We start from the raw sequence: 22,084 nt of genomic DNA, 5'->3' as shown, positions 1-22,084 counted from the left end.
GGTACCAAGGTGTCTGTGTGCATACGTATGCCAAGAGAAGAAAAACAGGAACAGCAAGTGGCTAAAGTCACTTACATGTCTAGTAAGAATTAAAATCAGGATAAAAACAGAGGTAAAAGGTGCAATAAAATAAGACAGTGACTGAATGAATGAATAAATGCATGAATAAACGTGTTTTCAATCCTTCATCAGGATCGTCCTCAGGCTCAGGTGTTCATAAGCTAAGGCCTCATTCAGACAGTTGTTTTTTTATCATACAAGAAAAACAGAGTTGCGTCAGTGATTGTTATCAGACTTTGGTCATAGTTTCATTCGTTTTTTTCACTGATGAGAAAAAAGTTTCTCGATCTTCTGTCTGTCCGTGAAACATAGAGAGGGATGGCATCCGAGTGCTGTCTGATTTTTTTTCACAGATCCATAGGCTTTCATTACCAAGTTTGATCTGACACTCAGATCAATATCAGACATGTCTCCATGATTTTGAACGGACCAAAGAACAGCACTGAGAAAAAACGACGTGTTGCTAAGCCCAAACTATTTGGCTTCCCAGTTAGGGTTCAAATATCATTGGCTCTAACGTTCAAGTAAAAAGTCATCCCCTCGCATTTAATTGAGAGACCTGAAAAGGAAGTTAATTCCGAGACCCAGAAGAGAAGACTATTCCTGATAAACATGATTACACCTGTTAAAATGACATACCAACTTACTGGTTCACATATATTTTCATTCCTTTTGAGTCTATTTGGTGGGAGCTACTCTACATAGCTTGGTTTGTAGCTGCTGTGATACATGCGGAACTGGCATTTTGTTCCTGGGGAAGCTATCTGAGTCCTTTGAAAAATTAATATACATCTTTATTCATTGCTTCCATGTCTGGTATATACGGTACTCATTGAATATATATAGCCTTATGCTAATATCAACATTGATTATGAGAACACTATACAATTTAAAGGGAACCTGTCACCAGATTTTCCCTATATAAACTAAGGCCACCCCTTTAATGCCTTTTTTACAGCAGTCGAGCAAGCTGTATACAAGTCCCCATCCCCCTCTGTAGATCCCAAAAAATACAGTTTTTAATCCCCCAGACAGAGCGATCCATTCCAATGGGTGTCGCTAGTCTCTATCTCCTCTATCCTCACAGTCATCATCCTCCTGCCCTGCTTCTTGTGGATGTCTTATGTCATCCACACAGTTCCCCCACATGCTGGTTATAGTTCCTTGCTCTGTCCTCAGCTGGTCAGAGGGAAGTGCCCATGCGCAGGAGCAAGATTGGATGACCAAGTGTGGATGACCTAAGACGTGTCATCTAAACGTAAGGAGGACTGAGATTGTGAGGATAGAGGAGGCTCTGAAGCAAGCCCAGCTATGGCCAATATTTTGGGGATGTGCAGAGGGGGTTGGGGACTTTTATTCAGGGTGCTAGACTTCTGTATTAGAGGCATCAAAAGTGGTGGTTTCAGTTTACATTAGGAAAAATATTAGTGACCGACTCTCTTTAAGAATTTAGCATGCAGAGTGGTGAGGAAAGCTGTGTGAGAATACGAGAGGTGGTTGGAGGTGTAATACTTTTATTTGACCATTAGATGTCATGGGTACAATGGAAAGCTCTCATAGTCTTGTGTATACTGTAGTTTGAATCAGTGGCGTAACTTGAAACTCATGGGCCCCGATGCGAAAGCTCCAATGGGGCCCCCAAATAGTTTAAATCTTTAATAGCAGTAGTCTTTTTCTATAGGTCAAAGGGACTTTTAGGGCCCCCTAGGCTCCAGGGCCCGGGTCCGATTGCAACCCCTGCACCTGTTGTAGTTCCACCCCTGGTTACAATGTATTAGTATGTCTCATAGAGATGACTTCACAATGTGTCATTCTTCTCTGCCGGACAGAGGTGTTGGGTTGTTGGGAATTTACAATACATATTCCTTTTCAGACAGTTGTCCAATATATCCTAAATATTATCGTTTAAAGCAGGATTTTGCTAAGTAAGCTACAGACACTGCCAGGTTGGCACTGTTACACTGATTAAAATGATACCTGGAGTGAACAAATCCGTCTTGTGGTTCTTGTGAAATCAGTGTTAGAAGTTATCAGTTAACGATATGCTTGTGCTCTGGGGCAGGACTATAGCAGAGTCTTACCTTCCTGCTCTAAGCCAGAGAAACCAAGGAAAGAACTGCCCACAGGCCACCCTGAAGCACCAACATGTTCCTCATCATAGAGATAGTGTCACGACCGACACGGGTAAGTTCAGTGGACGACACAACATATATCAACAAAGGGATGGAATGGGGAGATGAAGGCCCTAACAGTAGGGAGTGAGGGATGGGGCACCTCCTGACTCCAACCTGTGCCTTTCCCTAAACTCCCCTACGCCCTATGTGGGTCCTTCCCTCCGCCGCCATCACGTGCCTGGTCCCTGATTGTCACCTAAATTTACCCTGGCTAGTGCACTGGCCGGCAAGGTCGCTAGCTAGTGATGAGCGAATCTACTCGTTGCTCGTGTTTTCCCAAGCACGCTCGGGTGCTCTCTGACTATTTGTGACTGCTCGGAGATTTAGTTTTTGTTGACGCAGCTGCATGATTTACGGCTGCCACCCAGCTTGAGTACATGTGGGGGTTGCCTGGTTGCTAGGGAATCCCCACATGTAATCAAGCTGTCTAACAGTTGCAAATCATGCAGTTGCAGCGACTAAAACTAAATCTCCGAACACTAACAAATACTCTGAGACCACCCGATCGTGCTCGGGAAAACTCGAGCAACAAGTACACTCACTCATCACTATCACTAGCCTCACCACTGCAGATGGCAATAACACAGGGGAAGTGACAAACACGACACAGACACAGTAAAGGGGAATAATACTCAACAACACATGTAAAGCGCCATGGAATAAATGGCGCTATAACAATAAATAATAATAACAACTTGCTCTGCTGCCAAGCTCCAGACAGCAGAAGATAAGGCTCCAGAGATCCAAAAACCCTCCAGCAGCAGTAGCTATACCACTGACACCAGGAAGCTCCAAACTCCTAGGCTGCAATAAAAGCTATCACCAACAGTCAGCTGATGGATCATGTGACTCTTAAAAGGATGGTGGGAGTGATCACCACCAATATCAGCTGACCAGTTACAAAGCAGCTGCCAGCAAGGAAACTGACATTAACCTTTGCAAGCCCCAAAAGAAAAAAAAGCTACATTATAGCAGAACCAGAGCTGCCACAAATCCAAAAATTAATCATGACAGACAGAGAGTGAGACAGACTGTTTGTGCTTCGGGACGGCCTGTGGGCAGGTCTTTCCTTGGTTTCTATTGGTATCCAAGGCATTGATGACACATGGATGACACACTGATCCAAAGCACTGATGGCACATGGATGGCACACTGATCCAAAGCACTGATGGCACATGGATGGCACACTGATCCAAAACACTGATGGCACATGGATGGCACACTGATCCAAAACACTGATGATACACAGATGGCACACTGATCCAAAGCACTGATGGCACATGGATGGCACACTGATCCAAAGCACTGATGACACATGGATGGCACACTGATCCAAAACACTGATGACACATGGATGGCACACTGATCCAAAGCACTGATGGCACATGGATGGCACACTGATCCAAAGCACTGATGGCACATGGATGGCACACTGATCCAAAGCACTGATGGCACATGGATGGCACATTGATCCAAAGCACTGATGACACATGGATGGCACACTGATCCAAAACACTGATGATACACAGATGGCACACTGATCCAAAACACTGATGACACATGGATGGCACACTGATCCAAAACACTGATGACACATGGATGGCACACTGATCCAAAGCACTGATGACACATGGATGGCACACTGATCCAAAGCACTGATGATACACAGATGGCACACTGATCTAAAACACTTATGACACATGGATGGCACACTGATCTAAAACACCGATGGCACATGGATGGCACACTGATCCAAAACACTGATGATACACAGATGGCACACTGATCCAAAACACTGATGTGATGACACATGGATGGCACACTGATCCAAAACACTGATGGCACATGGATGGCACACTGATCCAAAGCACTGATGACACATGGATGGCACACTGATCCAAAACACTGATGACACATGGATGGCACACTGATCCAAAACACTGATGACACATGGATGGCACACTAATCCAAACCACTGATGACACTGGTACTGTTTTTTTCTTGTACTAGTTTTATACAGATGTGTGAAAGGGGCCTAGGTTCTAGATATCTTAAAGGGGTGCACAATAACAGTAATTTTGGCCAGAGGTGCCCAAACTTTTACATGCCACTGTATAAAGTAGGGAGCAGCTTCCAAATGAAAGTCACTTGAAGAATAAACCTGTAACTTCTTTTGTCTGTTTCACAGTTTTTTAAGCACTAAGTGGTTAAAAGAAGCTCATAAGACTGAACATTTACATAGCAAGTCATTTCAACATTTTAATGCATACATTCATTCTTTTTACTATTTTTAAAGAGCTTTTTCAAGCAGGTTCCTGAGCAGAAAAAGACGTCATGTGCCCATACCCTAAACTTCATGTTTGGGTTTCTTTATGTCTTTTCTTACAGTATCAGTTCTCTTGTAGACTGCAGCAGGTTTTCATCCACAATTACTTTGCGTTTATCGGTCAAAGTGTTGTTTGTACCAACCACCGTATGATGCTACTGCTACCATGATTTTAGGCAAGACAATCCAATTCCGATGTATGAACATACATAGAGACGTTTCACACTTCAAGGTCAAGGGGTATCTGTTTTTTGCAATAACGTAATTTTTCCACATAACCACTTTATATGTATGACATCTTTTTATTTTTAATCCATTCTACTGAAGCATTTACTTTATGTTTGGGTTAGGCTACTTTCACACTAGCGTCGGAATCTCCCCGTCGCAATGCGTCGGGGAGAGATTCCGACGCTAGCGTTTAGCGCACTGCACAACGGAGGCAGCGGATGCATTTCTCCGGCGCATCCACTGCCCCATTATAAGGTGCGGGGAGGTGGGGGCGGTCATGTAGCGTTTTTTGCTCCCGACGGTCCGCAAAAGCACGACGCATCCGTCGCTCGACGGATGCGACGTGTGGCAATCCGTCGCAAATGCGTCGTCAATACAAGTCTATGGGGAAAAAACGCATCCTGCAAGCACTTTTGCAGGATGCGTTTTTTCTGCAAAAGACACATTGTGACGGATTGCAGAAAACGCTAGTGTGAAAGTAGCCTTATGGGTTAGTTTTCTTGTAGACTGCAGTAGGTATTCCTTCACAACTACTTTGCATTCATCTGACAAAGTCTTCCACGTACCAACCACAGTATGATTTTGCTGCCCCCATGCTTGTAGGAAGACACAACCCAACTCAGAAATAAGGAACCTACTGAACACAAGGAGCTATGTTACACTTTATGATGAAGGGGTATCTGTGGTTTGCAATAATTTAATTATTCCTTAACTCAATTTTCCTAGTACGTAACACTTCAGTCACCTATATGACAAAGCTTTAGTTATACATCTGTTCTTTCCTCTAGAACAATTACAGTTTCTTCTTTAATATCATCTTCAGAAATCTCATCCAAAGGCAATGTTTTATCTTGGCCTTTAAGATTAGTTTGAGGTTCCTCCAATGAGCCGCTCTTTTCTTGTAACTCAATATTGTTTGTATGGCTCGATGATTTACTAGAGGCCCGTTTTCCCCAGCGGTACAGGCCAAGGCCTAATATAAGACATAGGGAAAGAACAGATAGAGTAATAATAATGACAGTTATTGTATTAGACGTCGTCATAGCTGATGAGTAGTCAAGGTTTACGTCTTCTTCGTGGAGCGCATGTCTGCTCACATGAACCAGATTTGAGATTTGAGATTGTTGTGATGCTTTATCCGTAGAGCGGATTGCAATGTAACTGATGGTGCCGCTCTGAGCAGTCGCGTTATCATGTCTGAATGAGAAGGTTTCTTCGCTGCCGGCAATCTTCGGTCGTAGAGATGACGCATTGATGAACACAGTCCTGGAAAAATGTTGTAGTAATTCTAATGGGTCACTGCTCATACGGATGTCATAACTAGACACTGAAAGGGAAAATAAAATGGGTGGATATAATATTGATTTATTAAATGCTGGAAAGTCACAACATGATGTAGAGTCTACATCAGGGGTGTCAAACTGCATTCCTCGAGGGCTGCAAACAGGTCATGTTTTCAGGATTTCCTTGTACTGCACAGGTGATAATTTAATCACCTACACAAATAATGAGTTGGTGATTAAATTATCACCTGTGCAGTACAAGGAAATCCTGAAAACATGACCTGTTTGCAGCCCTCGAGGAATGCAGTTTGACACCCCTGGTCTACATGATGTTTCATCCTATTTTTTTATTATTATTTTTTATCTTCCAAGCACGCAGGACAATCAACTGATTGAAGGGACTATGGTGCTCTAGCAGTCCTATAAATATAAAAAAAAACTGACCGCTACTTCCAAACAGAGGCAAGTGTGAATAGGGGCAAGCTAAGAGAGCCACTTTATATAACTAACAAATTAAAACTGTGAAATGCTATAATATGATATATAATCAATGTTTACATATTATAGCGTTTCAGAGTGCACCTTTAACCCCTTCACACCACAGCCCTTTTTTGTTTTTGTGTTTCTGTTTTTCGCTCCCCTTTTTCCCAGAACCATAACTTTTTTTTCCGTCAATATGGCCATGTGATGGCTTGTTTTTGTGGGACGAGTTGTACTTTTGAACAACACCATTGATTTTACCATATCCTGTACTAGAAAACAGGAAAAAAAATCCAAAAAAACTTACAATTCCATAACTGTTTTTCTTATTTGTTTACCATGTTCACCAAATGCTAAAACTGACCTGCCATTATGATTCTCCAGGTCATTAGGAATTCGTAGATACCAAACATGTCTAGGTTCTTTTTTTATTTAAGTGGTAAAAAAACTAATCCAAAGTTTGTAAAAAAATTAAAATAAAAATGGGTAATTTTCCGAGACCAGGAACGTCTCCATGATCTGGGGCTGGATGAAGGCTTATGATTTTGTGTGCCGAGGTGATGTTTTTATTGATACCATATTGGAGTGGATACGATCTTTTGATCACCCGTTATTGCATTTTAATGTAATGTTGCGACGACCCAAAAAATTTAATTCTGGCGTTTCTTACTTTTTTTCGCTATGCTGTTTACCGATTGGATTAATTCTTTTTATATCTTGATAGATTGGGGGATTCTGAACCCTGCGATACCAAATATGTGTATTTTTAATTTGTTTCTAATTGTATTATTTTGAATGGGACGAATAGGGGGTGATTTGAACTTTTGTATATTTTTTATTTTTTTAAAATTTTTTAAAAAAAAATTTTCTTTTCACTTGCTTTAATAGTCTCCATGGGAGACTCGAAGCTGCGATAATCCGATCATCTCTGCAACGCACAGGTGATGATCAGATCACCTGTGTGTAGCAGAAATGCTCACTTGCTATGAGCATTGACCGCTGGGGGCCGCACATAGCAATCTGACAATGACAACCACTCGGGTCTGCTGCAGACCCTGGGTTGTCATGCTAACCCATCGGCGACCCGCGGTCATGTGATACGGGCACTGATGGGCAGGATTAGTAACGTGCTTCTGGTGCGATCACATTAAATGCCGCTGTCAGAGATTGACAGTGGCATTTAACAGGTTAACAGTCAGGGGTGGATGGCGATTCCACCCGTGGATGTTAGGGGCACGTGTCAGCTGTTCAAAAGAGCTGACATGTGCCAGGAAAGATGTGGGATCAGTGTCAGACCCACATCAAAGGGAGAGACAGGACGTGTGCAGTACATGTATGGCACATATCGTGAAGGGGTTAATTTGTTAGCTATATAGAGTGGCTCTCTTAGCTTGCACCTGTTCACACTTGTCTTTTTCTGTTTGGTAGTGACAATCAGTTTTTTTTTATATTTATAGTGCACGCCTTCTAACCGAGCACTCCTCCCATAAGCTTAACTCATTTTTAAATTGAGCTTGATCCTACCTGCCCATATAACTGTAGGCTTTTAGCCCAGAAGAGGCTTCACTTTAGGTTTAGGGTCTCCACAATGGGCTATACTTTGTCGCTGGATGTTGGGCTTACACGAATTGCCCAATTTGTGCGCTAAGTATATTCATTTTTTAACATGTTTTCTACAGCAGTAATGCAGGTCCAATTTCATATATTCAATATTTACATATTATAGCGCTTCGGAGTGCAGCTTCAATTTGTTCACTATATAGAGTGGCTCTCTTAACTTACACCAGTTCATACTTCTCTGTTTGCTTGCAAGTGCCGATCAGTTTTTTGATATTTATTAGTAATGAGCAAATAAACTCGTTACTCGAGATTTTCCGAGCACGCTCGGGTGTCCTCCGAGTATTTTTTTAGTGCTCGGAAATTTAGTTTTTATTGCCGCAGCTGAATGATTTACATCTGTTAGCCAGCATAAGTACATGTGGGGGTTGCCTGGTTGCTAAGGAATCCCCACATGTACTTATGCTGGCTAACAGATGTAAATCATTCTGCTGCGGCAATAAAAACTAAATTTCCGAGCACTAAAAAATACTCGGAGGTCACTTGAGCGTGCTCGGGAAATCTCGAGTAATGAGTATATTCGCTCATCACTAAAATTTATATAACATATGTGCCATTTTCATCTGTTTTAAGGTGGTTTTATTCATTACCAGTGCCATATTATAAGGGTTTGCTGTTTATCTTTTTAGAATCTCTATAGTGACTTTATAACTTTAAGCACTTGCACTTTTTGATGCAACCGCACCTTATGGTTATTTGACTATTTAACTATATATAGTTCCTTCCTGCAACACCTAACCTTTGTATTTAAAACTTTTTTTTATCAGATTGATTTAAATACAATAACACCATTCAATATTTAGCTGATGCAGTCGACAACCTGTAGGTCAGCTCCTAGGAATTAAACATCTACAACTGGCAACCAGTCAGAGGCCACTAATCGGCTGCAGTGATCACAATTTTTCCAAATGGAAGAAACATCAATTCATCAACCATTTTTTAGATTTATTGTTTAAAATTTCTTCAAATCAAACTCTTTATTTTCCAAAAAATGTTGCCACATTTGGCGTGTTTATGACAATTCTGGCCAGCTCCACTGGGTAAAAGGTGACTAGGTGCACCCAAAAAATCATCATCATTTACATCACAAGAGTGGTGTAAATTAAAACAGAAATATACTCCATTCCCTGATTAGGGAATGGAGTATACCAGTATACCAGATAAAGGAGCATTTGTGAGAATAGCCAACCAGGCCAAGGAACGATCCAGAGCCCCATTCTTGGGAGCAGTGGGTTAAAATCTGCCTTGCCAGTAGTCCAGTAAAGAGCAAGAGGTGGGAATTAAAGAGGTGCAGTTTATTTGTTAACGCATTTCAAAGTGACTTACTTCTTCACCAGGACAAACCACAATGAAAGAATAATTTAATATAGTGTTATATAGTAAAAATTTCATATAAATGTGACATATCAAGAAAAACCTACCAGATCCCTGGTCATAGTTGTCTCCTGGTGCCGTCCAAGATAAGACAACATAGTCATTTTCTACTTTTGCTTCAAGGTCAATTATTTTACATGGAGGAAAAATATCCTTATTCACTGTGCGGTCGAAGACATTAGTCACTTTAAAACTTCCAAGGAAGAGGATTCGGCTGAATGATTCATGGGAACTTAGCACTTTAGTATTGATTACGGGTTTCGGAGGATTCATATTGATGGTGCCTGCAATAAACACAAATAATCAAATATAGAACATATGGCGGTCTATCTAAAATGTTACAAGGAAAAGTAGAATAGATGCCAATGAAACATATCAAATTACAACATTTACTTTTTTTACAGAATTTCTGGAAAAGAAAAGGAATAACCTGAAATGTATATCTCTTGGGTATGCAAAAAAAAAAAGCAAAACAAGTAACTACTTGCAATATCATGATATCGTATAGTATGTACTGCATTTAGTTCAATTTCCTTGAGGACAACAATTTTCGTAGTAATCTAAGCTCACCATTTTCAATATATCCCGGAACATACATAGCTCGGTTCTTCAATACCGGCACCAGTGAGGTAACTTTTGTCCACGTGGCTAGAATCTTTAGTGCGTATCTGCCATTTGTAGGGAACCAAAATACGTATCTGGAATATATGCCATCATCCTTAACATTGTCAGCACCTATATTGCATAGGAGTATAAAAGGTTCATTGGATAACCAGTGTGTAGTTAGCATGTAGGGTTTTAAGGGAATCCAACACACGTTACAGTGTCTATGGCGTAGAATCCCTGAGGACGCCGTGTGTCAACAAGAAAACATTTATGTTCTAGCCAACAATGTCTGTAAGCTAGGTGTACATCCAACTGTGTGTGAGTTCAGCCCTAGTTGTGATTGAATTAAAACTATTTAGTAGAGATGAGAGGATTGATTTGCGGGACTCCAGTCCAGCGTCCAGGTCAGCGGTACCTAGCATCTAGGTGGTAAGCTTGTAAATCTCTTAGCTTCCAACCTGTCCGGTGGGCTGGCGCAACGTTATCTGTTGCGTCAGCCCTAACAAATGAAATGTCGCACAGGGGAGACCGAAAGGTAAGAGATTTGTGGGTCTCCCAACTAGCCGCCAGGTACAACTGATATGGACGCTGGACCAGAGACCCTCAAATCGATTCACTCATCTCTGCTGTTTAAAGCACCATGACCCTGCAAAGTCAGCACAATTTGATGTATGGATAGTACAATCCAATACATTTGTAATTAAAGGGATTATACTACCGAGAACAATTGATAGGATAGGTGAAAAATGTATGAATTTTGGGACCCCAATGATCCTGAGAATAGAGATCTCCTTCCTGCAAGTGAATAGAGCTGTAGTACACAGCCATGATCCCATTCTATTCACTTTGATGGTTCTATCGTTGGTGTGACCATAATTCCATTCAATTCTATGAGTCTTTATGAGAGATATTGTCCCACCACCACTCCCATAGAGCATGAATAGACCAGTGGTCATACAACAACAGTCGCACTCAAAGAAAGGTTTTCGGAGTTTTGGTTTTTGGCTGAAAAATGGGGTTTTCTTTATTACAAACACCAAAATAAAGGTAGCACCGCAGTGTTTCAAGGTAGGTAACGTTTTGACCTGCAGGGTCTTTCTCAAACCTTACTTTTAATTGTAGGAGCAAAGCGAAGGGCATAGATCCCTGGATGGGTGTAGGAGTCCTGTTCGGGGCTGTAGCTGCGAAGATAATGGTGTCCCAACCCATCCAGGGATCTATGCTCTTCACTCTGCTCCTACAATTAAAAGTAAGGTTTGAGAAAGACCCTGCGGGTCGAAACGTTACCTACCTTGAAACACTGCGGTGCTACCTTTATTTTGGTGTTTGTAATAAAGAAAACCACATTTTTCAGCCAAAAACCAAAACTCCGAAAACCTTTCTTTGAGTGCGACTGTTGTTGTATGACTATAATCTGGAGTATCCCTCCGTGTTCAGTCTGCACCACCCTTAGCGAGAGTGCACGTCTTGTTCTTCAATACTAGACCAGTGGTCACACATGCGCACTTCTGCTCCATTCATATGAGAACAAGGGATCGTCATTCTCAAATTCAGTGGGGGTTCTGGGGATGTATGAACATCAGTTTAATAATCAAATGTAAATGCCAGCAGAGATGATTCAACAAAAAGGAGAAGGGCACTCCAACTCTGGCTTATTCGCTTAGTTTGTCGACTTGTTTGCTTCCATATGTAAATTATTACTATACTTAAAAAATTATGAAATATATTAATGATATAGTGATCATTAAGTTTTATATAAGACCCGTGGATATAAAGAGGGTAGATCATAATTTTGGACAATGGGAAATAGTCTGTTGAAAATTAGACTGTTGTCTACTGCAGCAGTGTCTTACCCGCACCTGAGGCACACGGGTTTTGGGACAACTGTAAAATGTCGCCCCCATTTATAACTATGGCGCAGTAACCGTCAAGTACCTTAGAAGTTAAAATGTTTTTAAATATGATGCTTTACCTGCACCATTATCATTAAGTATCAGAATGACAGGATCTCCAAATTCTGGTTCAATGACAGCCGTCACATTAGCTCCCCGTACTGCTGCATGTCCTTGCTTAAGTTCTGCAATGACGGCTACCGGCTGTGGAGAAGTGATCCTTTCATCAATTCTTTCACCAGTGATAGTCACAGGAGGTATTGTATATGATGAAGGTCTTGAAAGGACTAAAATCCCAAGAAACTGGCTGATGTTTAACACATTTGTTATTTTATAAGTCCAAGAGCCAGCCTAAATACGACAAAAAAAAGTATTGTAGAAAGACCCAGACCGATAAAAAAGTCACATAACCTATCTGGTGGTGAGCCTGTAAGAGCTTAAGAGTTTATCCTTCCACATGACTGTGATAGGTGACTGTACACACACACTTTAGCTATTCTGACTAGTATAAACAATAACCACACAGAAAAAAAACCAAAATGTTTGGATATGGCCACACCAGGACCTATTCATTCCCATCCCATTACTTGAAACACAACCAGATCCAAATTTGTAGAGGCCCTTGGCAGAGGTCAGCTCCCTGAAAGTAATGCCATGTAATGAGTGAAAAGTTAGTTTAGCCATACAGGTATTAGTCCCATTAGATAATTGTCAGCAGATTCTGATGTGCCACGTCTGCTATTGATGGTAACAAGACTCGGTATGTTGGGTTTTAACACAAACAAGCCTTTCTTGAACCAGGAAACAAATGAGGCCAGATGAATATTGTACTTTTTATCACTTTCCCCCTATGGCAATAAACATATATGCTTGAGCTCCAGATTTTTTTATCACTGCAGCGCTCTGTGTGCTTATAACTAACACTTCTTCAGCTTCCATCTCCCAGCAGTTAGTGCGGGGGGAGGGGCAGTACAGCTGAGAGGACAGCACTATGAGAGGAGAGCTACAGATGTATTTGTAATGAGACAAAGCTCAGTTGTGCTCAGTTGTAATCACACAGCTCTGCAATGAAATCAGGCGATGCAGCCTGTCAGTCTTTACACCCCTCACACTGGTAATTCCTCCTTTAATTTAAAATAACTTCTGGAAGCAGATTCTCATGCGTATCAGTGGTCGCCCTTAGAGCTTAACCCCTCATTTACATATTAAGAAAAACGTGGATTACTCCAGTATTAAAAACCAGATTGTAAAGGTCCATTTGTGTTTACTTCATGGTCCAAGCCACGATGAAGGAACCGTTGTGTGTATGCTGATGTATTTGGGGTTTGCTGTCCTCCCCTATTCAGGCCACAAGTGGCTAGATGGTACGGGGGCCTTGACAACATTCGACAAATCAAGGAGACCAGAATCCGATGTAAAAGGATAAAAACATCTTTACTGGAATGCCTTAAAAAGAACTGCAACAAACGACAGCAAACACAATACTTTTGGTACGAATGTTCTGTGTTATCCAGAGGTTCTCTGTTTATGCATTTCAGAGATACCATTTCGATAGTACTGATATTCTGCACGAGTGTCAGAATACTTCTCAAGCTTTCTATTCCCAGCATTCACTTCCTTTATCCTCCTATTACAGGTGTACCTTGGTGTTCCCTCCTGCTCAGAATAGAAAACTCCTATATTCCAGAACTGGCTAACATGGTGCCCTTGTAGCCCACTGCTACTAACTGCCTTGGGGATTTCTGCCTCCCACGGCTCTGATATTCTACGGCTCTACTCACTGCAGATGGAATACTTGTTACTCCTTCAGAAGCTTCTGTCCAACACTCCTAACTAACAGGAAAACCAGTTCCTATGCCCAGTTAATGTCTCCCACCATGGGCTGGCCTAACAGTTAACCCTATCTGCAGGCTAACTAGTACAGGTCCAAATAAAAACAGGTCAATGCATTACATTCATACAAAGATCTCCAGAAAGGGTGCCAACAGCGCTTCTACTCCTTTACACGATGACAGATATCAAGTTATCATTTTAATAAAGTCTCTATGACCTGCGTGTCCATATAGAGGAAGAATCCTTTTTAAATATCTAACACCTTCCCGTCCAGGACTGGATGCACCTGGTTGGTACAGGCCCCTAAGTAGCGGAGGCATCGAAGCAGTATAACTTTTTCCTACTTCTATGATTTGGCTCTGACCACTAGTATCACGATCATCTGCCATTTCTATGGACGTCATCCCTTCTTGAAAACACATGAAAAAAAGGAAGTACAGTCATATGTAACATTATAGCATTAACTTAGCATTATAAATTTTTTATTGAATTAATTTTAAAAAATATTTAATTTACAATAGACTAAAACCAAAGCAGATTATCAATATTTTCTAATTAGATTTTTTAATTTGTTTATACCTGAGAAGTTCCTGGAACTATTAGATAGGACACTTTAGATGTTAAGTCCTGGTCAAGGTTTTCATTGATATAATTATATCCTGATGGATCCCGGATCATAATATTAGGAGGATCAGTAGCCTGCCAGGTAATAATGAACTTTGTATCATTTCCCACAGTCTTGTCCATGATGACAGAGCCAGATAATTGACCTTCAGCCTGAATAAGTCTGCGGACACTTATTATCTACAACCAGAGACATGTAAGAGTCATTAGAACAAAAAACAGTATTGGTAATAGGACAGATATGAAATGTCTGTAGAGCCTCACCTTTATTAATAGATCTGCTGTGTCTCGATGTATAGGAAATATTTCTGTAAAAGCTCCAATCAAATGGTCTGAATCATAACCGTGTGAAGTAAAGAACGTTCTTCCTCCTTACATTTAACAAACACGAAAAAATTAGTGTTTTGTAGCAAAATATTTAGAATTGAGAGTCCTCAGTGGTTGATACCTTTTAATGGCTAACTGAAAAGATGGTAACAAACAGCAAGCTTTTGAGACTACATACGTCTCTTCATCAGGCAAAGACTAAAACAAATTCTGAAGAATCACATATTTATGCACAACATAGCATAGAAAAAAAAAAGAGAAAAAACCATGGATAAGCCAGGTGACATGAAGCAGAATTACCATGGGTGATAAACAGTTACATCCATAAATATTGGGCCAATTCTTAGATAAGGATTGTTTTATTGTCCTGTGATTAGGGTCTCTGTTGTGATGACCCCTCATAGTCTGAGGGGCAAGTTCCTTAGTTGATGTCAAAAGACATAAATCCATGTGACACATTCATTCCTGCAGTTAGAGTGTCAAAGGTCGTCATCAGCTTATATTCCCAGACTCTTCTGTCTCTCTGACATTTGAAGCTACCTTTTAGTACAAGTAATTTCATGTCCATAATTGTTGTGAATTCTGTGGCAGAGCTCCCTCCTGTGGTCACAAGTGGTACTTCGGCTGGTTCTCTCTGTGAGCTTCCGTTGGTGGAGGAAAGTGGTACTGCGGCTTCTGAGTTTCCTTCCTCAGGTGATGTGGTGAAGTCATTAGGTGCTGCTCTATTTAACTCCACCTAGTGCTTTGATCCTGGCCTCCAGTCAATGTTCTAGTGTTGGACCTGTTTCCTCCTGGATCGTTCCTGTGGCCTGCTGCTCTGCATAGCTAAGTTCCTCTTTGCTATTTGTTTGCTGTTTTTTTCTGTCCAGCTTGTCAATTTGTTTTTTCTGCTTGCTGGAAGCTCTGGGACGCAGAGGGTGTACCTCTGTGCCGTTAGTTCGGTACGGAGGGTCTTTTTGCCCCCTTTGCGTGGTTTTTGTAGGGTTTTGTGTTGACCGCAAAGTTACCTTTCCTATCCTCGCTCTGTTCAGAAAGTTGGGCCTCACTTTGCTAAATCTATTTCATCTCTACGTTTGTCTTTTCATCTTAACTCACAGTCATTATATGTGGGGGGCTGCCTTTTCCTTTGGGGTATTTCTCTGAGGCATGGTAGGCTTATTTTCTATCTTCAGGCTAGCTAGTTTCTCAGGCCGTGCCGAGTTGCATAGGGAGCGTTAGGCGCAATCCACGGCTGCCTTTAGTGTGGTTGGAGAGGATTAGGGATTGCGGTCAACAGAGTTCCCACGTCTCAGAGCTCGTTCTTGTTTTTTGGGTTATTGCCAGGTCACTGTATGTCCGCTGACCTCTATGTCCATTGTGGTACTGAATTACCTTTCATAACAGTACTGGAGGCCAAAAGTACTAATGATTCTCAATAGAGGGAAAAAAGAAGTTCTGAGACCATTTTTTTTTCTCTGCACTGTGTTTTGCCTTTTTTTTCCCCTAGACATTTGGGTGGTTCAGGACACAGGTGTAGCGATGGACATTAAAGGTCTGTCTTCATGTGTGGATCAGCTCACGGCAAGAGTACAAAGTATTCAAGACTTTGTGGTTCAGAATTCTATGTTAGAACCAAGAATCCCTATTCCTGATTTGTTTTTTGGAGATAGAACTAAATTTCTGAGTTTCAAAAATAATTGTAAACTATTTTCTGGCTTTGAAACCTCGCTCCTCTGGTGACCCAGTTCAACAAGTTAGGATCGTTATTTCTTTTTTGCGTGGCGACCCTCAGGACTGGGCATTTTCTCAGGAGATCCTGCATTAAGTAATATCGATGCATTTTTCCTGGCGCTCGGATTGCTGTACGATGAGCCTAATTCTGTGGATCAGGCAGAGAAGAATTTGCTGGCTCTGTGTCAGGGTCAGGATGAAATAGAGGTATATTGTCAGAAATTTAGAAAGTGGCCCGTACTCACTCAGTGGAATGAAGGTGCGCTCGCAGCTATTTTCAGAAAAGGTCTCTCTGAAGCCCTTAAGGATGTCATGGTGGGATTTCCTATGCCTGCTGGTCTGAATGAGTCTATGTCTTTGGCCATTCAGATCGGTCGACGCTTGCGCGAGCGTAAATCTGTGCACCATTTGGCGGTATTACCTGAGCTTAAACCTGAGCCTATGCAGTGCGATAGGACTTTGACCAGAGTTGAACGGCAAGAACACAGACGTCTGAATGGGCTGTGTTTCTACTGTGGTGATTCCACTCATGCTATCTCTGATTGTCCTAAGCGCACTAAGCGGTTCGCTAGGTCTGCCACCATTGGTATGGTACAGTCAAAATTTCTTCTGTCTGTTACCTTGATCTGCTCTTTGTCATCATATTCTGTCATGGCATTTGTGGACCCAGGCGCTGCTCTGAATTTGATGGACTTGGAGTATGCTAGGCGTTGTGGGTTTTTCTTGGAGCCCTTGCAGTGTCCTATTCCATTGAGAGGAATTGATGCTACGCCTTTGGCCAAGAATAAGCCTCAGTACTGGACCCAGCTGACCATGTGCATGGCTCCTGCACATCAGGAGGTTATGCGCTTTCTGGTGTTGCATAATCTGCATGATGTGGTCGTGTTGGGGTTGCCATGGCTACAAGTCCATAATCCAGTTTTAGATTGGAAATCCATGTCTGTGTCCAGCTGGGGTTGTCAGGGGGTACATGGTGAAGTCCCATTTCTGTCTATTTCGTCATCCACCCCTTCTGAGGTTCCTGAGTTCTTGTCTGATTACCGGGATTTATTTGATGAGCCCAAGTCCGATACCCTACCTCCGCATAGGGATTGTGATTGTGCTATCGATTTGATTCCTGGTAGTAAATTCCCAAAAGGTCGACTGTTTAATTTATCTGTGCCTGAGCACGCCGCTATGCGGAGTTATGTGAAGGAGTCTTTGGAGAAGGGGCATATTCGCCCGTCATCGTCGCCATTAGGAGCAGGGTTCTTTTTTGTAGCCAAGAAGGATAGTTCACTGAGACCTTGTATAGATTACCGCCTTCTAAATAAGATCACGGTTAAATTTCAGTACCCCTTGCCATTGTTATCTGATTTGTTTGCTCGGATTAAGGGGGCTAGTTGGTTCACCAAGATAGATCTTCGTGGTGCGTATAATCTTGTGCGTATTAAGCGAGGCGATGAGTGGAAAACTGCATTTAATACGCCCGAGGGCCATTTTGAGTATCTAGTAATGCCATTTGGACTTGCCAATGCTCCATCAGTGTTTCAGTCCTTTATGCATGACATCTTCTGAGAGTACCTGGATAAATTCCTGATTGTGTACTTAGATGACATTTTGATCTTCTCGGATGATTGGAAGTCTCATATGAAGCAGGTCAGAACGGTGTTTCAGGTCCTGCGTGCTAATTCTTTGTTTGTGAAGGGATCAAAGTGTCTCTTTGGTGTTCAGAAGGTTTCATTTTTGGGGTTCATCTTTTCCCCTTCTACTATCGAGATGGATCCTGTTAAGGTCCAAGCCATCCATAATTGGACTCAGCCGACATCTCTGAAAAGTCTGCAAAAGTTCCTGGGCTTTGCTAATTTTTATCGTCACTTCATCTGCAATTTTTCTAGTATTGCTAAACCATTGACCGATTTGACCAAGAAAGGTGCTGATTTGGTCAATTGGTCTTCTGCTGCGGTGGAAGCTTTTCAAGAGTTGAAGCGTCGTTTTTCTTCTGCCCCTGTGTTGTGTCAACCAGATGTTTCGCTTCCGTTCCAGGTCGAGGTTGATGCTTCTGAGATTGGAGCAGGGGCTGTTTTGTCGCAGAGAAGTTCTGATTGCTCGGTGATGAAACCATGCGCCTTCTTTTCCAGGAAGTTTTCGCCTGCTAAGCGAAATTATGATGTGGGCAATCGAGAGTTGCTGGCCATGAAGTGGGCATTCGAGGAGTGGCGTCATTGGCTTGAAGGAGCTAAGCATCGCGTGGTGGTCTTGACTGATCATAAGAACTTGACTTATCTCGAGTCCGCCAAGCGGTTGAATCCTAGACAAGCTCGTTGGTCGTTGTTTTTTGCCCGTTTTGACTTTGTGATTTCATACCTTCCAGGCTCTAAAAATGTGAAGGCGGATGCTCTGTCTAGGAGTTTTGTGCCCGACTCTCCGGGTGTATCTGAGCCGGCGGGTATCCTCAAAGAGGGAGTAATTGTGTCTGCCATCTCCCCTGATTTGCGGCGGGTGCTGCAAAAATTTCAGGCTAATAAACCTGATCGTTGCCCAGCGGAGAAACTGTTTGTCCCTGATAGGTGGACGAATAAAGTTATCTCTGAGGTTCATTGTTCGGTGTTGGCTGGTCATCCAGGAATCTTTGGTACCAGAGAGTTAGTGACTAGATCCTTTTGGTGGCCATCTCTGTCGCGGGATGTGCGTACTTTTGTGCAGTCCTGTGGGATTTGTGCTCGGGCTAAGCCCTGCTGTTCTCGTGCCAGTGGGTTGCTTTTGCCCTTGCCAGGCCCGAAGAGGCCTTGGACACATATCTCTATGGATTTTATTTCAGATCTTCCCGTCTCTCAAAAGATGTCAGTCATTTGGGTGGTCTGTGATCGCTTCTCGAAGATGGTCCATTTGGTACCCTTGTCTAAATTGCCTTCCTCCTCTGATTTGGTGCCATTGTTTTTCCAGCATGTGGTTCGTTTACATGGCATTCCAGAGAATATCGTTTCTGACAGAGGTTCCCAGTTTGTTTCGAGGTTTTGGCGAGCCTTTTGTGGTAGGATGGGCATTGACTTGTCTTTTTCTTCGGCTTTCCATCCTCAGACTAATGGCCAGACCGAACGAACCAATCAGACCTTGGAAACATATCTGAGATGCTTTGTTTCTGCTGATCAGGATGACTGGGTGTCCTTTTTGCCTTTGGCTGAGTTCGCCCTTAATAATCGGGCCAGCTCGGCTACCTTGGTTTCACCGTTTTTCTGCAACTCTGGGTTCCATCCTCGTTTCTCTTCAGGGCAGGTTGAGTCTTCGGACTGTCCTGGTGTGGATACTGTGGTGGACAGGTTGCAGCAGATTTGGACTCATGTAGTGGACAATTTGACTTTGTCCCAGGAAAAGGCTCAACGTTTCGCTAATCGTAGACGCTGTGTGGGTCCCCGACTTCGGGTTGGGGACTTGGTTTGGTTATCTTCTCGTCATATTCCTATGAAGGTTTCCTCTCCTAAGTTTAAACCTCGTTTTATTGGTCCGTATAGGATTTCTGAGGTTCTTAATCCTGTGTCTTTTCGTCTGACCCTTCCAGATTCTTTTTCCATACATAACGTATTCCATAGGTCATTGTTGCGGAGATACGTGGCACCTATGGTTCCATCTGTTGATCCTCCTGCCCCGGTTTTGGTGGAGGGGGAGTTGGAGTATATTGTGGAGAAGATTTGGGATTCTCATGTTTCAAGGCGGAAACTCCAGTATCTGGTTAAGTGGAAGGGTTATGCTCAGGAAGATAATTCCTGGGTCTTTGCCTCTGATGTCCATGCTCCCGATCTTGTTCGTGCCTTTCATATGGCTCATCCTGGTCGTCCTGTGAGCTCTGGTGAGGGTTCGGTGACCCCTCCTCAAGGGGGGGTACTGTTGTGAATTCTGTGGCAGAGCTCCCTCCTGTGGTCACAAGTGGTACTTCGGCTGGTTCTCTCTGTGAGCTTCCGTTGGTGGAGGAAAGTTGTACTGCGGCTTCTGAGTTTCCTTCCTCAGGTGATGTGGTGAAGTCGTTAGGTGCTGCTCTATTTAACTCCACCTAGTGCTTTGATCCTGGCCTCCAGTCAATGTTCTAGTGTTGGACCTGTTTCCTCCTGGATCGTTCCTGTGGCCTGCTGCTCTGCATAGGTAAGTTCCTCTTTGCTATTTGTTTGCTGTTTTTTTCTGTCCAGCTTGTCAATTTGTTTTTTCTGCTTGCTGGAAGCTCTGGGACGCAGAGGGTGTACCTCCGTGCCGTTAGTTCGGTACGGAGGGTCTTTTTGCCCCCTTTGCGTGGTTTTTGTAGGGTTTTGTGTTGACCGCAAAGTTACCTTTCCTATCCTCGCTCTGTTCAGAAAGTTGGGCCTCACTTTGCTAAATCTATTTCATCTCTACGTTTGTCTTTTCATCTTAACTCACAGTCATTATATGTGGGGGGCTGCCTTTTCCTTTGGGGTATTTCTCTGAGGCATGGTAGGCTTATTTTCTATCTTCAGGCTAGCTAGTTTCTCAGGCCGTGCCGAGTTGCATAGGGAGCGTTAGGAGCAATCCACGGCTGCCTTTATTGTGGTTGGAGAGGATTAGGGATTGTGGTCAACAGAGTTCCCACGTCTCAGAGCTCGTTCTTGTTTTTTGGGTTATTGCCAGGTCACTGTATGTGCGCTGACCTCTATGTCCATTGTGGTACTGAATTACCTTTCATAACACATAATGTTATGATTTGGGAGACAGAAATGTATTGCCACAGGTATATCCATTCTTTTTTCTCTTATTGTATGGCGGTGAGAGTTCATCAGTTTCTGCCCTGTCTCCCCTACATACAGACCCCCAGTTGGACATTTAGTACAAATAATTAGGTACACCACATTAGAAGTGACGCAGCTGAAAGTACCTGGTATCTTGTAGTCCTGATGTGAATTGGGGATCTTTATCTTGTCCGTGGTCATTATAAATGGACAGGTTTTACATTTTTTCTGGTTGCAAGGAAAGGTTCCTGCAGCTGTTGGAGAGGACAGGGAGCTCTTGACAATGATGCTTCTTAGATTTGGGGGCTGCCTAAAACACAGTAGTGGGGGGTCTGGAAAAATAAATTGTAATCGGGCATCTTTTTGCAGTAAAGGTTGTAATTTCCGTGCAGCTCCCCTTAGCACCTCCAGATTTGGATTGTAGGTAACTACTAGAGGTACCCGGTTATTTTCTTCTTTTGCTTTGTAATGTAGCTGGTGATTCCTTGATATTCTGGTGGCTCTTGTGATCTGGTTTTCAATTGTTCTTGGATGGTAGCCCTGATTCAAAAAGGTCTTTCTGAGGTGACCAAGGTGTTCATCCCTATCCATTGGGTTGGAACATATACGATTGTATCTGATGGCTTGGCTGTAGACAATAGAGTTTTTTTATGTGTTTTGGATGGAAACAGTCCCATTTAAGGTATGTTGGACGGTCGATTAGCTTCTGATACAGGGATGTCTCTATTTTATTGTTCTGCAGCTTAATGATGGTGTCCAAAAAGTTAATTTCAGTGCAGGAGTAGTTGAGTGTCAAGTTGATGGTAGGATGAGATTGATTAAACTGATCATGGAACGT

General features: G+C 42.5%; 1 protein-coding gene across 3 annotated transcripts in view; it reads right to left on the bottom strand.

Moving 5' to 3' along the window:
- Window positions 1-5,411: 5,411 nt before the first annotated feature.
- Window positions 5,412-22,084, bottom strand: part of LOC138648035 (calcium-activated chloride channel regulator 3A-1-like) — a 37,484-nt gene continuing 20,811 nt past the window's right edge. For all 3 annotated transcript variants that reach the window (XM_069737503.1, XM_069737504.1, XM_069737505.1), the window contains 6 exons: window positions 14,762-14,868; window positions 14,453-14,677; window positions 12,121-12,391; window positions 10,113-10,277; window positions 9,590-9,826; window positions 5,412-6,115 (listed from right to left, as the gene is read on the bottom strand). In XM_069737503.1, coding sequence (XP_069593604.1) covers window positions 5,553-6,115; window positions 9,590-9,826; window positions 10,113-10,277; window positions 12,121-12,391; window positions 14,453-14,677; window positions 14,762-14,868 — 1,568 coding nt within the window. In that variant the 3' untranslated portion in view covers window positions 5,412-5,552. The remainder of the gene's footprint in view (window positions 6,116-9,589; window positions 9,827-10,112; window positions 10,278-12,120; window positions 12,392-14,452; window positions 14,678-14,761; window positions 14,869-22,084) is intronic.

This window comes from Ranitomeya imitator, chromosome 8 (assembly GCF_032444005.1).
Source record: "Ranitomeya imitator isolate aRanImi1 chromosome 8, aRanImi1.pri, whole genome shotgun sequence".
Lineage (NCBI taxonomy): Eukaryota > Metazoa > Chordata > Amphibia > Anura > Dendrobatidae > Ranitomeya > Ranitomeya imitator.
Note: the sequence above shows the minus strand (reverse complement) of the source record. Positions and strands in the feature narration are given on the sequence as shown.